Source organism: Xenia sp. Carnegie-2017, unplaced genomic scaffold (assembly GCF_021976095.1).
Source record: "Xenia sp. Carnegie-2017 unplaced genomic scaffold, XeniaSp_v1 HiC_scaffold_19, whole genome shotgun sequence".
In the NCBI taxonomy this organism is placed as follows: Eukaryota; Metazoa; Cnidaria; class Anthozoa; order Malacalcyonacea; family Xeniidae; genus Xenia; species Xenia sp. Carnegie-2017.
Window position 1 is genome coordinate 5559600 of NW_025813481.1, and position 14060 is coordinate 5573659.

Here is a 14060-nt window from a genome sequence, read left to right on the forward strand (position 1 = left end):
TTCAGGAAAATGACCTAAAATAACAATCTATTTTCAGAGATTAGTTTGTAGGGCAAGGGGGTGTGTGGCGTGTGAAATACAGGTTTCATACTTCAAATTGTCCTAGCATTAAATTGAAACAGAAAATTAATCATAATTATCCATACACATTCACCTTAATTAAGCTGTAGAAAAACAGTAATGCAGCAGAAACAACTACAGGATCATGATCAATAATAGCAGCTCGAAGATAATCATGAACATTAGGAACTAGATCTTTATCAAGTTCATGAACATATTTTATTGCCAACAAAGCTTTCTTCAATTTCACTCCTAGAAAACGAAAACAATTTTACAAAACTTTAACTAAGGTATTCCAATTTATAAAAATAATATGATTATGTACATACCTTTTGTCTTTAAATGAAGGAAAAATAAACGGCAATAATGGTGTGATTTTCTCAGCATCAATCAAACTACATACAACATCTAAAGCAGCAGTTTTTGCAACTACATTGGTGCTTTTTAAATCCTAAATCAATATGAACAAAAACATGAAATAAATCCACAGAAAAGTTGTTTGACTACACACTTCTATTGGTTATTTAAAATAGATGACAAGAAATCTTTACTACTGGCCTTTTGCACGGTGTTGATGAGTAAACAGACAAGATTGTTATCCCTGGTGAGAAATATATTTGTTGCAAGGTAACCTACAGTTGTTCAAGATAAGAAGTTAAAACAATTAACAAAAGTTTTTGGATCTTTACATTGTTTTCTACCAATTTTCTTGTCCAAAAGTGACGTTTGTTCAGCAAACTTTATAGCATTGATGTATCCAAATGATGCATCCTGGCCAAAGACTTCACAATAGACAAGACGTAACAAAATTTCTCTCATTTGCCTCTAAATATAGAAATAGGAAATGAGCTCCAATTAATTCATCACTCAGTGGCAGTAGGCAGCTATGAATGCATGGTAAATATAGCTTACAGAATTGAGGAGTGAAGCCCCAAGGTGATTCTTAAGAACAGAAAGGTCTTTCTTGACAATTTCGTCTTCTTCCTGCGATTACAAGGCAAGAATGAGAAAATCACAATGGACAGGACATCACATTACTACTCTCACTCAAAAACATAATGAGTCTATAAAAAGAGATTAAGCATTATTACATGCTTTGTTTTTGAAGACGCAATACCGTCGAGCAATGCCTGAAACCCTTTTGTTCTCAAGCCAACCGTAAGCCCAAGTTGATGTCCAATATCAACAGAAAGTTCGCTCATTCTTTGCAGTTTTGTCAAATCTGGCTATTATAAGCTCGCCATGTTGGATTATTGTTTAATGTACGTATTTCCATCTTTCAAAATAACATTCAAAAAAGTTCTGTGCTCGCACTTAAAAAACTCTTGGATTTTTGGTTTGGATGTAAAAATTACATAATATCCAGGAACAGCCATTAAATTAATGTTAAATACAAAAAATAAAATATTCTTCATATGGTGATGAATGATGTTGCTTGAGAAAATTGCCTAACACCATGTATTATGGTGGCTATGAGTGGTGAATGTTCTTTGAAATAACCTCGTTCAAAGCTGATAGGCTTTTGTTGCAAGGTTCTGGAATGTGACTATTTCAGTTAGTATTTTGAAATGGATCTTCGGGTGTTTAATTCAGTTTTATCAACTTTCATTTCATTTTCAAGATTCAAATTGTTGGCCCTTAAATACTATAAATTGCCACAGTGCAGTCATAATACAGCCTGTTGTTATTCTCTGAACAAAAATTTTGTGGTTATTTTGCTCATGATATCTTCGTCAGCTGAGCTGTCTTCAACACACTATCAAAACAATGAAGTTCTTTCCGTTTTGATTCAAACCATAAATGGCTTGTTGGCGCGATTGAAATTAAAAAAGAAAAAAGAAGAAGACTCAACAATTAGTTAACGAACATAATTTTCCTGCCTTAGTGAACGTTCAAAAATCTCATGACTTTATTTGCAATAATTCCAGGTGAAGATCAAAGCCATCATTTCTATCTAGCAAGGCTTTTGGTCAAAGATATTTTGCGCAAGAATCAATTGACCATTAATTTAGGTGAAAACATCCCATTACGTATTGAAGGGTCACTATCAAAAATTTAGACGCACGTCTAAGAAGGAAACAAAGTCATCACCACAGAATTATTTTAACAACTTTCTACGCACATTTTTTTTTCATTCAAATATAAACATCTTTATTACAATAGAAAAGTGCGTCTTCCAATGGGAGTGGAAGCTAGGTGCTAATTTGCGTTGAATTAATGGAAATAATAGATTAGCACAGCTTCCATAGAACAATGAATAAAGTGTGTGACACAGATTAAATTTGGCGGTTAGAATTTGACACTCCTTTAGAGTAATGAAAGAAATGGACGTCATGATTTAGTGAAACGATTTCGAAACCTGCCATTTTCACTTGTTTGTGCCGATAGTCAATGGTTGATTTACTTCTCAAGTTGTCTGTTTTGTCAATTTTCAAAACGAACATAATGTATTTTTCAAAACAAGTCTTTCTTAAAGACTTTTTAACATACATTGTAAAAAAATGACCTCAATCAAACCCTCATACATACATATATGTAGTGTTTTAAAAACAAGGTAATTGTAGATAAATGATGTGACAAGTTGTTGAAAGTACCAGAAGTGTACTGCCCTTATATTTTTGTAAAATGGTCTAAGTATTTATGCAATAATAAATTTTTGTGATCCCGTTTCACTTCTTTAATACGACACTTTTGTGTGTTTGGTCATGAGATAAATTAACGGAAAAAAATTGGCAAGCATTATTTTTCTTGCGACAACATGTGAATGAAAAGGTATTTTGAAAAACAATGAATGATTTCTTCCGGTGTAGAGGTGTAGGGTTTCGCTATCAATATAAATTTCATCCGTCCGCAAGCATGATAAATTGATTTATTACTCGTCAAGTATCAGAATACGCACCGTTGTCTTTATAGTTCATCGTTACTTGTTAAGAAATAAACTTTTGCTTTTAATATTTGTGGCTGTTATGACTTTCAATGGATTACAAGGACTATCAATTGCTATTTGTCTGTTTTTCATCCAAGCGGTGGAAAGCGAGGTAGGATATATTATTTCATTCATAGCTGTTGGTATAGAACGCACTGGGTTTTCACAATTCACTAGAATGTATTTAAATGTACGATCTTGATTTTACAGACAGGAAGTTATTCAACGCCAGAAGAAAAGCAAGGTAAAAAATGGATAAATAATAAATGGTTTTGTTTTAATGGTTTTAAATCGGCAAACGAACGCCGTAAAAATGTGTTGAGTTTAACAGTTAAGACTTATACACTCAAGCTGAAAGAATGCTGAAAAAATATACGATGTCAAACATCTTTTGCGGTTTCTCTAAATGATGGTAACTGTTTGGTTAGAAAGTTAAGGCAAACTTCCATAATTTAATATAGAAAGCAAATAACGTTTTATCGCTGAGAAACATAAAAAGACCTTTGAACAGGTTTATATTTTGTATCCATATGAACCTGATGATGATGTAATTTAAACGATTAAAAATTTACAAGTTTGTGTCAGATGTCATGACGCAATAATCGCACAGACTTTCTTCTACATTTCTTTATCCTTCGGTAAATTAGGTATGTACCTCAAATATGTATTTCATCGTAAAACCTTAAACATCTTTGATCACAAAATATTGTTGCAAACAACATGCTGTAGTTGTTTGTTTTACTCTTCCCTAAAATTGTAAATTTATTACATGACATCCCAAGCACAAACGTTTTCCAGGCAAAATTTCAACATGAGTCAAAGTTTTCTTACCTGAGTCATCAACATATCCTCATCATCAAAGCATGTGTTTCTTTAATCAACACTGTACATTGAACCACAGGACATACTATAACAAATTATGGTAATGAACAGAAAAACCCAGTGTCATTGTTAATAAATTTCTTCCATGTGAGAAGCACCAAACATGGAAGACGTAGAATATTCAAGAAAAAGTATCTTGTTATCCATTAAATTTTAGTTATATCATAGTTACTTTATTCATTATGGGTGTTTATGAAGCTCTTTTATACTGTTCAATTACTATGCTGGAAAAAATTCTTTTCAGCAAGTGTAATTTTCAGGACAGATGATAAACGATTAAAAATGTCGTTTGCATCAACGACGTTAGATTTCGTTACTTATATTAATGATATGTTGACAGTATAGGTTACTTAGACAACTGTCCGTTGTGCTATTTTAAAATACCAATGCTCTTGGCCATAGAGCACTGCCATTCTCTGTGAGAGTCTTCATTTAAATATATTCAAGTTTAGAAAAAGTACACAAACTCAATTCTTACAATCAGCAGTTGGAGTAAAGCTATTTCCCTGATGATAGAGTTGTAGTTTGTGCAAATCACGAATCCGATTGCTACTCACATGCAATTATCTGCTTGTAACGTATACATCTACACATTCGCTTTTTCTTGTCGAAATTATGACACAATGGTATAAATAATCCATTAACATCTTTATATAGCTAACCTTCAAAAACGTTTCTTTAATATGTTTATGACAACAATTTTTAACGAAACACTGGTAATTGTATATTTATAAAAGGAGGTCCGTTGTGATCTATAAAACATCATCAATTCCTGTTAACACTTGTGACATTCAAAAATTAAAGCTTCCACACAATGACGTCAAGAATAACCTTGTGCGCATATGTGTCCAGTAAAAAACAACATCTTTCTTACAAATTCTTTTGTATAAGATAATTGCCTAGCTAAGAGACTCTGGTCATTTGAATACCGATCTTTAAATGTATTTCATACACGAGAAAAAATTCAGAAACACATTCGAAGAAAATTGATGAGTTGATTGGATACATCAGTCAATGATTATGTTCAAAGACCATTGAAATTGATAAAAATTCATTAAAAATTGCTCACGGTTTAGTACAGAAAATATGCAATATTTGAAGAGATGATTTAATAGGCACAAGTCGGCCTAACTGAAGGGAAGAGGGGGTCTTCAAAAAATATATATTTCATGCAGAGCATGTTTAAAAGATAAACGGCTAACATCGCTCTTTTTCTAGCTTACGTCTGCTTTCACAACAGTTTATTTCTTTCCGCTGGGGACAAGGATATAATTCAAATAACAATAGAACATATTTGCAAGGCTTTTAAAGTCCTATCTTTATCATCCAACGATGTCGGACATGGCCGGAAGGCAGATGCTATATAACAGTGGGAGAGTCCGCCAATAACAGATGTCGCACACAACGTTCAATGGTGTACAGTAAAGCAACCTTTCTAATTTCATTTGCAAACGTAATTTAAAGTGAATTCCATATTACCTATAACTCGATGATTGCACGATACAAAACTCAGATTCCCGAGGTATTAAATTGTGTTGAGATGTTTTTGATATCAGAGACAACATGACCCGTTATTAATGAGTCAACGACAGCTTCTTTCTAATCGTAAATTGTCGGATTATTTATAACAGATGAAAAACTAAAATAATATTTGTTCATCACATTATGCTGTAGTGATGGGCTAGAAGTAATATCAGGCTGATTGAATGTATTGCAATCTATGCCAGAGCAAAGTATATTTGCGATGGTCGCTATTTTGGTGGTCAGTTTTAAATAAGGAAGCGTCTTACTGTTTAAAACCCTGTTTAATTGTGTAATTAGTGTATATAGTGCCTTCATGACGCCATCTAGTCGAGAAGACTCAAGATGATAAATACCCGAAGAAAGATAGGATTCTTAACAATTCATATGATAAAAAACAAACAAATGGAATGGGAACTGTAATCATGAGGACCAACAATAGCTTCAACAAATGAATTCATTCCCATTGAACAAATGAATTTTCAGATTTACGAGTACATACTCGGGCAAAGAAGCCACCACCAAATGATGTTCCATTTTAATATTTTTTTCCAATTCGCTTTTGTAACGAATACCACAAGTATTACTAACAATTGCATGGTTTTGCTGTGCAGACAGAATACGAGAATAACCATTAATACAATTAATGCATGAATGTTGGGGCTCGACCCCATATGGATAGTTGATAAAGATCAATACTTCATTACACACAGTATGAGCTTAGTTATTGAAAGAATAAATACATTTTATGCAACCACAAACTTTCTCTTTCAGGTCTGCTAATTAAAAATCTACAAAGTTATGACATCGACTTTCCAACCATCACAGATAGTGAAAAAATCCATTTGGGATTTCTATCTGACGGAGAAAGCAGACCAAGACGTAGGAGAGCAATAAATGTTGCATATGAAAAGGAATTTTTTCATTATAACTTCAAAGCAAATGGCGAGACCTACAACATGAAATTACGAATAAATGAAGATCTTTTTGGGCCGAACTTTGAAGTTGAACATTACTATGGCGACAAGAAAGGGCAAAGTGTAAAAATGAATGAACATTGCTATCTGATTGGTGAAACCATCCCTCAGAAGCATCAAGTGGCTGTCAGTGACTGTGATGGATTGGTGAGTATTTTAGCAAGACTTACGATACAAACGAAAAGAGTAGAGAAGTTAAGCAGGATAGCGAGTTATCAGAGTTAGAAATAGGGTTGGTGAGGCCATAGTTTTTAAGAAACTATTCTTTGAATAACTTTAAGACTGTTTTCAGCTGTTCTATTCATCACTTTGTTTGTCCGTAATTTCAAGAAAAGGATAACGTTTTTTTCTAGAAATGCCTTTAGTTAGGTACGACTAAACAAGTGGATATGAATACATTAGTTATTATGGGCATTGAAATAGTCTTTGGTATAAAATGTTAATTATTGACCTGTAAAATTTAGGAGAGAGATGATATCACAGAGAGTTCAATATTAGCGATGATTTTACCAGTAACAAAGGTTAATGCAAGCAGCATACAGCACCTTAGATTGTACTCCATTTTGTGGGAGATGTTTCCACAACTGTTATATGGGATCTTGCCCAGTGATATAATGAAGATATTAATTACTCAAAATTCAACCAATAAAATTTTACCATTTTAAATGTTTTTTAAATAAAATTTTTTTCCTTCCTAGAGAAGAATTATTGCTACAAACTTTATTTGATACATTAAAGATGAAAATGCTAGCTATCTAAAATACATTGCATCTTTGAAATGAAGTAAATTTTTGATTTTCATGACAAATTCAGCCATTCTGCAATTAGCAAGTTTCTCATAAAATCTTATAGTCTCTTTTTAAGCAAAGAGTATGATAAAAACTGGCAAAAACCTTGCCATTTGGAAAAGATCTTATGAAAGGTTTTTGGTTTATTTTTCAGCAAGGAGTTATCAACATCGACAATGACATGTTGTTTATTGAACCACTTCTCAATGATTCTTTTGTGGATAAATCACTATTGAACAAAACTGGTCGCCCTCATCTTATTTATAAACACAGTCATTTATCAAAGAATAACATGGGATTGGACGCTTTAGATTTTAGCACAAGAATTGGTAAGTCTTCCCTTGCTGTTCTGTATGAAAAGCTTGAAATTATGATGTCGCTGACGACCCCATTTAAATTAATTTTCAGAACCAGCTAACAGACGATCTCCAAGACCACGTACGAAAATTCACTACAGTTATTTAACATTCATCAACAGAAGCGGACGAATAGTTAAGGTATAGAGTGAATTTGAATTCATAAAACATTATTTTATGATCAGTACAGCAATACAGTAAGTTTGTGTAATAGAAGTTCGAGAGTGTGAATGAATTAGACAGGTAGACGAAAGAATATTAATCCTTGAAAGGTAGAGAACATTCTACACATGTAGAGCACAGAATCCGTTGAAACGTAGAGCACATCCAAAACAGGCAGAGCACAGAATCCGTTGAAAGGTAGAGCACATCCAAGACATGTAGAGCACAGAATCCGTTGAAAGGTAGAGCACATCCAAGACATGTAGAGCACAGAATCCATTGAAATGTAAAGCACAGTCTATTTAAAAACATTTAACAACTATGCCAGGTGTTGTTGCAAGGACACTCCTGAGAAGCTTTTCTTTTTTGTTGTAAAATTTCGAGAACTTTATATTTTTGTAGTTGATGTGGGTGGATGCAAGAAAAAAGAGAATGTATTTTGCAACGTTGATGCCGGGGACATCACGAAAGGTGAACACTTTCACGGCACATAGATGGCTTGCAGTTGATGAAGATACAGGGAAACAACTTTTGATTGGTAACAGGAGACAATACATTCCAAGGAAGAATAAACAATCAAGGAGAACAAATGTTTACATTACTTTACCAAGTTAGTTTCTACACTTTCATGCTACAATTGTATGTTACGATTGTCACTTACGAAGCAACGAAGCAATATGAAACACCAAACTTTGTCCTTTCTCAATTTAGGGGGTCTGAAGCTAACTCCTACAAGTGAAGAAGAAATTCGCAGGAAAATTGGAGTGAAATACATTGAATCAATGGCCGTTGCAGATAAATCTGTGGTGAAATTTCATGGCAAAGACAAAGTTGCACGTTACATTCTTGCTCTTATGAATGTGGTAAGTTAAACTCATTATTCTTCATGCACACAGCAGTTAAATTTCATTTAAAACGATTTTATGGAAACTTTCATTCATCGATATTTTTGTATCACAAGGTCTCTTATATTTTCAAACACAAGTCAATTGGATTCGATATTAATTATGTTCTTGTCCGCATCGTTCTCCTACATAAAAAACCGGTAAGTCGTTAGGACGATTTTATTTTCCACAAAGATCGATGTTCACCTTACGGCTCATATTCTTCTCTTAACTTTTAATTCTCAGAAAGGCGTGAGGTTTTACAAAAATAATCCGGGCAAGAGTCTTTTGTCTGCATGTGATTTTATGCACAAAATTAGAGAAGGTCGAACAGATGACGATCCAAAGTTTCATGATCATGCTACCTACTTGACAAGGTAGTTTTCCTCAATTTAACATTAAAAGTTTCGCTCCGTTTTATTACAATATGGTAATCCTTCTTTCTTGTAGACGAAAGTTCGGTACAGCAGGTAGAAACATTTCTTTGACATAATTCACGAGTTTTCTTCGTTGATTTTCAACATCGTGCTAAAACTGTGCGAATCTTTTTTAGCGGGCTACGCCCCTGTTTATGGCATGTGTCATCCTGTACAAAGTTGTACTCTCAATCTAGAAGATGGTTTTCCATCTTCATTCATCATAGCTCATGAGACCGGTCATTCGTAAGTGATTCAATCTTTTATCTTTCAAACTACTCTCAATACAAATACAATGTTATTGTAAAGACCAAACAAGGTGTGGGAATAGTTTAGCACTAGAGAAGTGCATGATGTATTGAAACCGGCTATAGAAGTCTACGTTACACTGTAACTTGCTATAGAAGTCTACGCTATACTGTAACTTGCTATATAAGTCTACGCTACACTGTAACTTGCTATAGAAGTCTACGCTACACTGTAACTTGCTATAGAAGTCTACGCTACACTGTAACTTGCTATAGAAGTCTACGCAATACTGTAACTTGCTATAGAAGTCTACGCTACACTGTAACTTGCTATAGAAGTCTACGCAATACTGTAACTTGCTATAGAAGTCTACGCTACACTGTAACTTGCTATAGAAGTCTACGCAATACTGTAACTTGCTATAGAAGTCTACGCTACACTGTAACTTGCTATAGAAGTCTACGCAATACTGTAACTTGCTATAGAAGTCTACGCTACACTGTAACTTGCTATAGAAGTCTACGCAATACTGTAACTTGCTATAGAAGTCTACGCAATACTGTAACTTGCTATATAAGTCTACGGAATACTGTAACTTGTTATAGAAGTCTACGCTCAATTGAAACTTGCTATAGAAGTCTACGCTACACTGTAACTTGCTATAGAAGTCTACGCTACACTGTAACTTGCTATAGAAGTCTACGATATAATGATACTTGCTATAGAAGAGTAAGCTATCCAGGCAATAACTAGCTCTAGAGAAGAGTAAGTTATCCATGCAATAACTAGCTATAGAGAAGAGTAAGTTATCAATGCAATACCTAGCTCTAGAGAAGAGTAAGTTATCAATGCAATAACTAGCTATACAGACGTGTAAGCTATCCAATCGCGAGCTATATACGTAGAAGTGTATGCTATGCATAAAAAAATTCGAGCATTGTATCATTCAACTATTTTCCTTCAGACTAGGTATGGAACACGATGGAGTAAAAAACAGATGTTCATCAGTGAAAAGACATGGTAGCATTATGGCAGATATAGTTCAATCACGATTAAATCGTTTCCTGTGGTCATCTTGTAGTCGTAAGGCGTTGGTGGCAAGTTTGAGGTATTTTCCCATATATGACATACATATGGACAGATTTCATCTTTAGAAAACACTGGATAAAGTTGATATGATTTCTTTCGAAGGAACTTTCAATGTTTAAATGATAAACCTGGCGATAAATATAAAGAAGATTTGCCATTCTTGCATAAGTATCCGGGAGTACATTACACAACAGATGATCAATGTCTTTTTGACTTTGGAAAAGGATACAAATTTTGTACAGCTGTATGTACTTTGCACTTTGAACTAAAATTTTCTAAATTTTGTCAATTTTTTAATTTGCTCATCTTCAAAAATATTTGTCATTATCTTACATTATACCCCTCACTCTTTCAATACACCTTATCACCTTAAAACATACGCACCTCTAATCATCTTATATTATATATTATATTCCATCATCTTATATTATATTCCATCATCTTATATTATATTCCATCATCTTATATGATATTCCATCATCTTATATGATATTCCATCATCTTATATTATATTCCATCATCTTGTGTTATATTCCATCATCTTACATTATATTCCATCATCTTACATTATATTCCATCATCTTACATTATATTCCATCATCTTACATTATATTCCATCATCTTATATTACATTCCATCATCTTATATTATATTCCATCATCTTATATTATACCCGATAGTTTTACCGCGATCCCTGTCAAGTACTGTGGTGTAACATGCCATCACCTTATTCTCATCTTTGTAAGAGTATGAGATCACCTGCTTTAAATGGTACTAAATGTGGTCACAAAAGGGTAAGTATTGATACCTGAAGATCCATCATTATCTTGTGATGCGCAATTTAACTGAATGTCTGCTCATTAAGTGGTGTGTCAACAGTCGTTGTGTCCGACGAACGGAGCAAATAAATGATCAGAAACCAGTTCATGGCAAATGGGGTGATTGGAAAAACTGGGGTCCATGCTCTCGGACATGTGGAACAGGTGTTCGCATACGCAAGAGGTCATGTGACAGCCCAGCGTAAGTACATTTTGTAAAAAAGGAGAAGGTTTATTTATAGAATTGCAACTACGGGAGTAAGAAGCAATAGAAATAAAATCTTTATATATATTTCAGTCCGCAGCACGGTGGTAAAAGTTGCACAGGAAAATCAACCGATCACAAAGTTTGCAAACTTAAGGTAATTATTTGCTTTTCGAAGGCTCCAGTAGTAGGAAACAAAAGCTATGTATTATTGTTTGATAATCATCAAATCTTCAGAATTGCATAGAACGGCAACCCTTACGAGATGAAGAAATGAAGGATCAATGTATAAGTATTGGAGAAAAAAATGATCGCAGACCATGGGCTTTCTACGACGAGACTTTGGTGAATCTGAACTGTACATTTGAAAGAGGTTTGTGTATGTGGAAAAACCTAAAACGAGATGACCAACGCGATTGGACATTAAATAGAGGCAGGACACGAACATCGCGAACAGGACCGTCAGTAGATCACACAACTAAGTCCAGGAATGGTAAATATTTGTATGACAAAACTGGTATGTATAAAAACGAATATTTCTCAAGGAAGTATTTTTTGGTTCTATCAGGCCAATACATCTATTACGAGACATCGAGTCCAGCAAAAAAGAACAACAAAGCCGCTATAGCCAGTCCCGATCTTGGAGTAAAACGAGGTTGTCTCTCCTTTTACTATCATATGTTTGGTAAAGGAATGGGTACTTTACAAGTCTTAATTAGTAATAATCATGGTCGTAAAGTATTGTGGACTCAAGATACGAACAAAGGAGATGAATGGTTTCTAGCACAGGTCGACATCAAAGAGGAGAGTTTATACAATGTACGTTTTGACTCAAAGAATGATTATGAGAGAGTAACTATTGCAATGTTCTGCGTCACATATTCAGTGGAGATGCACTTAATGTATTCCAGATCATAATCGAAGGAACTCGTAAGGATACATACACAAGTGACATGGCATTGGATGATATCACCTTTAAAGTTGGTCTTTGCAACAAGAATAACGCAGATAAAGGTGCAATGTTATATGTTCCTCAACATTTGTCTATTCATCCTAAATCTTTATTTTCCATTCAAATCAAGTGAATCCTTGCGTTGTATCATGCGTCACAGAAGGTTCAAGAAAGAAAATTATTATGAACAATCATGTTAGAGATGGCATTCGCTGCTCGGACAATTCACCAAACAATATATGCATCAACGGAGTTTGTAGGGTACGGAATGTTTAAATATAAATATGCAATTGTAGATAAATTTCAAAATTACGTAAAATTGCCATGAAATAGAATACATCATCTGAAATTCAATGTTCAACACCACAATCAGCGAGGTCGTATGATGAAATAAAATTTAATATCTTTTCAAATATTTAGAAAGTTGGTTGTGACCAAGTATTGGATTCTCGCAAGATATTCGATAATTGTAACATATGTAATGGAAATGGCTCAACGTGCTCAATAAACACAGGAAATATTTCATACACTCCAAAACAAGGTTAACTCATAAGATAGCATAAATAGTTTAAAAAGATAAGAAAATATCCTTTTTTATAAATGTATTATTTTTTGCAATAGACATGGAGATATTTTTAAATATCCCAGAAGGATCGTCAAACGTAAATGTGCAAAAACGATCAAATCCCAATCAACTGCTTGGTGAGTTTAAAATACAAGAAAAACTGAAGCAGAAAACAATCAAGCAATAATTACAATGTGGGCATTTTGTTAGTGTTAAGTGTAAGGGATCCCAAAGAAAGAGGAAGATTGACACATGTTATAAATGGAAACGATAAAGAGGCAAAACCAGCAATTTATAACGGTGGAGGGACCCAGTATGTTTATACAAGAGAATTTGGCGACGAAATCATCAAATCAATTGGAAAAGTTCAACAAGAGATTGTTTTAAATATAAAGGTACTCATTTTATGTTGATTTAACAATATCCACAACTTTGTGTTTATTATCTAAAGGATTTTCAACCTAGGCTAAAAGGAAAGGCGTCTATTCGCCAGTGAAAGTGACATACGAATTTTATACAACGCACGATGTAAAACAAGCAAAAATTGTAACAAAACTTGAAACTACTGCAAAAGAAAGTAACATTGACAGCAACAATACACAGCACACGGTGTTGCCAAAACTTCAAACGACATCGAAAACAGAAATAAAGAATCTCACTCGCTGGGAGGTTTTAAATACATGGACAACGTGCAGTAAAACTTGTGGAAGGGGTTGGTACTGAATATTATCTTTCTCATTCTTCATTATAAGTCGTTGTCATAAAGTTTAACGTAGAAGTTGGTGCAGAGATGCAACTTAGGCGTATGAGAAGGAAAGTGGGAAAGTTCAAGTGGTAATGCAAACTCAGAAACTATAATTCCTCTATGACAGGTAAAAAGTATTTGGTTCATCGTTGCATGGTTGGTGACGTTCGAAAACCCTGGGCATTTTGTCATCATATAAAAGTCAACAAGACGAAAACGTTCAGACACTGTAACACTTTTCCTTGTACAAAAAGGTTCGTATGTTTTTGAAGAACAAGATATAGATCGCGCGATGTCTGTTCATTCTGGCAAACTAAAATGTAACTCACCTCTATAGATTTGTCTGGGTAACTGGTTCGTGGAGCGCATGCTCAAAGACTTGTTCCTTTGGGATAAGAACGCGAAATGTCACATGTAAAGGTTTCCGTCAATAGAACGGTGAAGGATCGAAAGTGTAAACAAAAA

At 34.1% G+C, this 14060-nt stretch overlaps 2 protein-coding genes across 3 annotated transcripts in view; one reads left to right on the forward strand and one right to left on the reverse strand.

Annotated features, from left to right (window-relative positions):
* The window catches only part of LOC124439343 (AP-4 complex subunit epsilon-1-like), a 6497-nt gene extending 5182 nt beyond the window's left edge, over positions 1 to 1315 (reverse strand). Inside the window, 6 exon segments of the mRNA XM_046989568.1 lie at positions 155 to 298; positions 386 to 511; positions 619 to 692; positions 762 to 885; positions 973 to 1044; positions 1152 to 1315. Of these exon segments, the coding sequence (XP_046845524.1) occupies positions 155 to 298; positions 386 to 511; positions 619 to 692; positions 762 to 885; positions 973 to 1044; positions 1152 to 1262 (651 nt within the window). The 5' untranslated portion in view covers positions 1263 to 1315.
* The window catches only part of LOC124438887 (A disintegrin and metalloproteinase with thrombospondin motifs 3-like), a 24302-nt gene extending 10242 nt beyond the window's left edge, over positions 1 to 14060 (forward strand). The window contains exons 2-27 of one of the 2 annotated variants that reach the window (XM_046989092.1): positions 2916 to 3098; positions 3197 to 3230; positions 6164 to 6513; positions 7309 to 7483; positions 7563 to 7651; positions 8075 to 8282; positions 8384 to 8535; positions 8634 to 8717; positions 8803 to 8933; positions 9007 to 9026; positions 9110 to 9218; positions 10186 to 10329; positions 10413 to 10554; positions 10991 to 11104; positions 11176 to 11330; positions 11427 to 11490; positions 11571 to 11826; positions 11902 to 12152; positions 12245 to 12347; positions 12416 to 12546; positions 12706 to 12826; positions 12907 to 12987; positions 13061 to 13245; positions 13316 to 13562; positions 13723 to 13849; positions 13933 to 14060. In XM_046989092.1, coding sequence (XP_046845048.1) covers positions 3027 to 3098; positions 3197 to 3230; positions 6164 to 6513; positions 7309 to 7483; positions 7563 to 7651; positions 8075 to 8282; positions 8384 to 8535; positions 8634 to 8717; positions 8803 to 8933; positions 9007 to 9026; positions 9110 to 9218; positions 10186 to 10329; positions 10413 to 10554; positions 10991 to 11104; positions 11176 to 11330; positions 11427 to 11490; positions 11571 to 11826; positions 11902 to 12152; positions 12245 to 12347; positions 12416 to 12546; positions 12706 to 12826; positions 12907 to 12987; positions 13061 to 13245; positions 13316 to 13562; positions 13723 to 13849; positions 13933 to 14029 — 3642 coding nt within the window. In that variant the 5' untranslated portion in view covers positions 2916 to 3026 and the 3' untranslated portion in view covers positions 14030 to 14060. Of the gene's footprint in view, positions 1 to 2915; positions 3099 to 3196; positions 3231 to 5123; positions 5290 to 6163; positions 6514 to 7308; positions 7484 to 7562; positions 7652 to 8074; positions 8283 to 8383; positions 8536 to 8633; positions 8718 to 8802; positions 8934 to 9006; positions 9027 to 9109; positions 9219 to 10185; positions 10330 to 10412; positions 10555 to 10990; positions 11105 to 11175; positions 11331 to 11426; positions 11491 to 11570; positions 11827 to 11901; positions 12153 to 12244; positions 12348 to 12415; positions 12547 to 12705; positions 12827 to 12906; positions 12988 to 13060; positions 13246 to 13315; positions 13563 to 13722; positions 13850 to 13932 lie in introns of those variants that run through there. The other variant, XM_046989093.1, reaches the window with a different exon arrangement.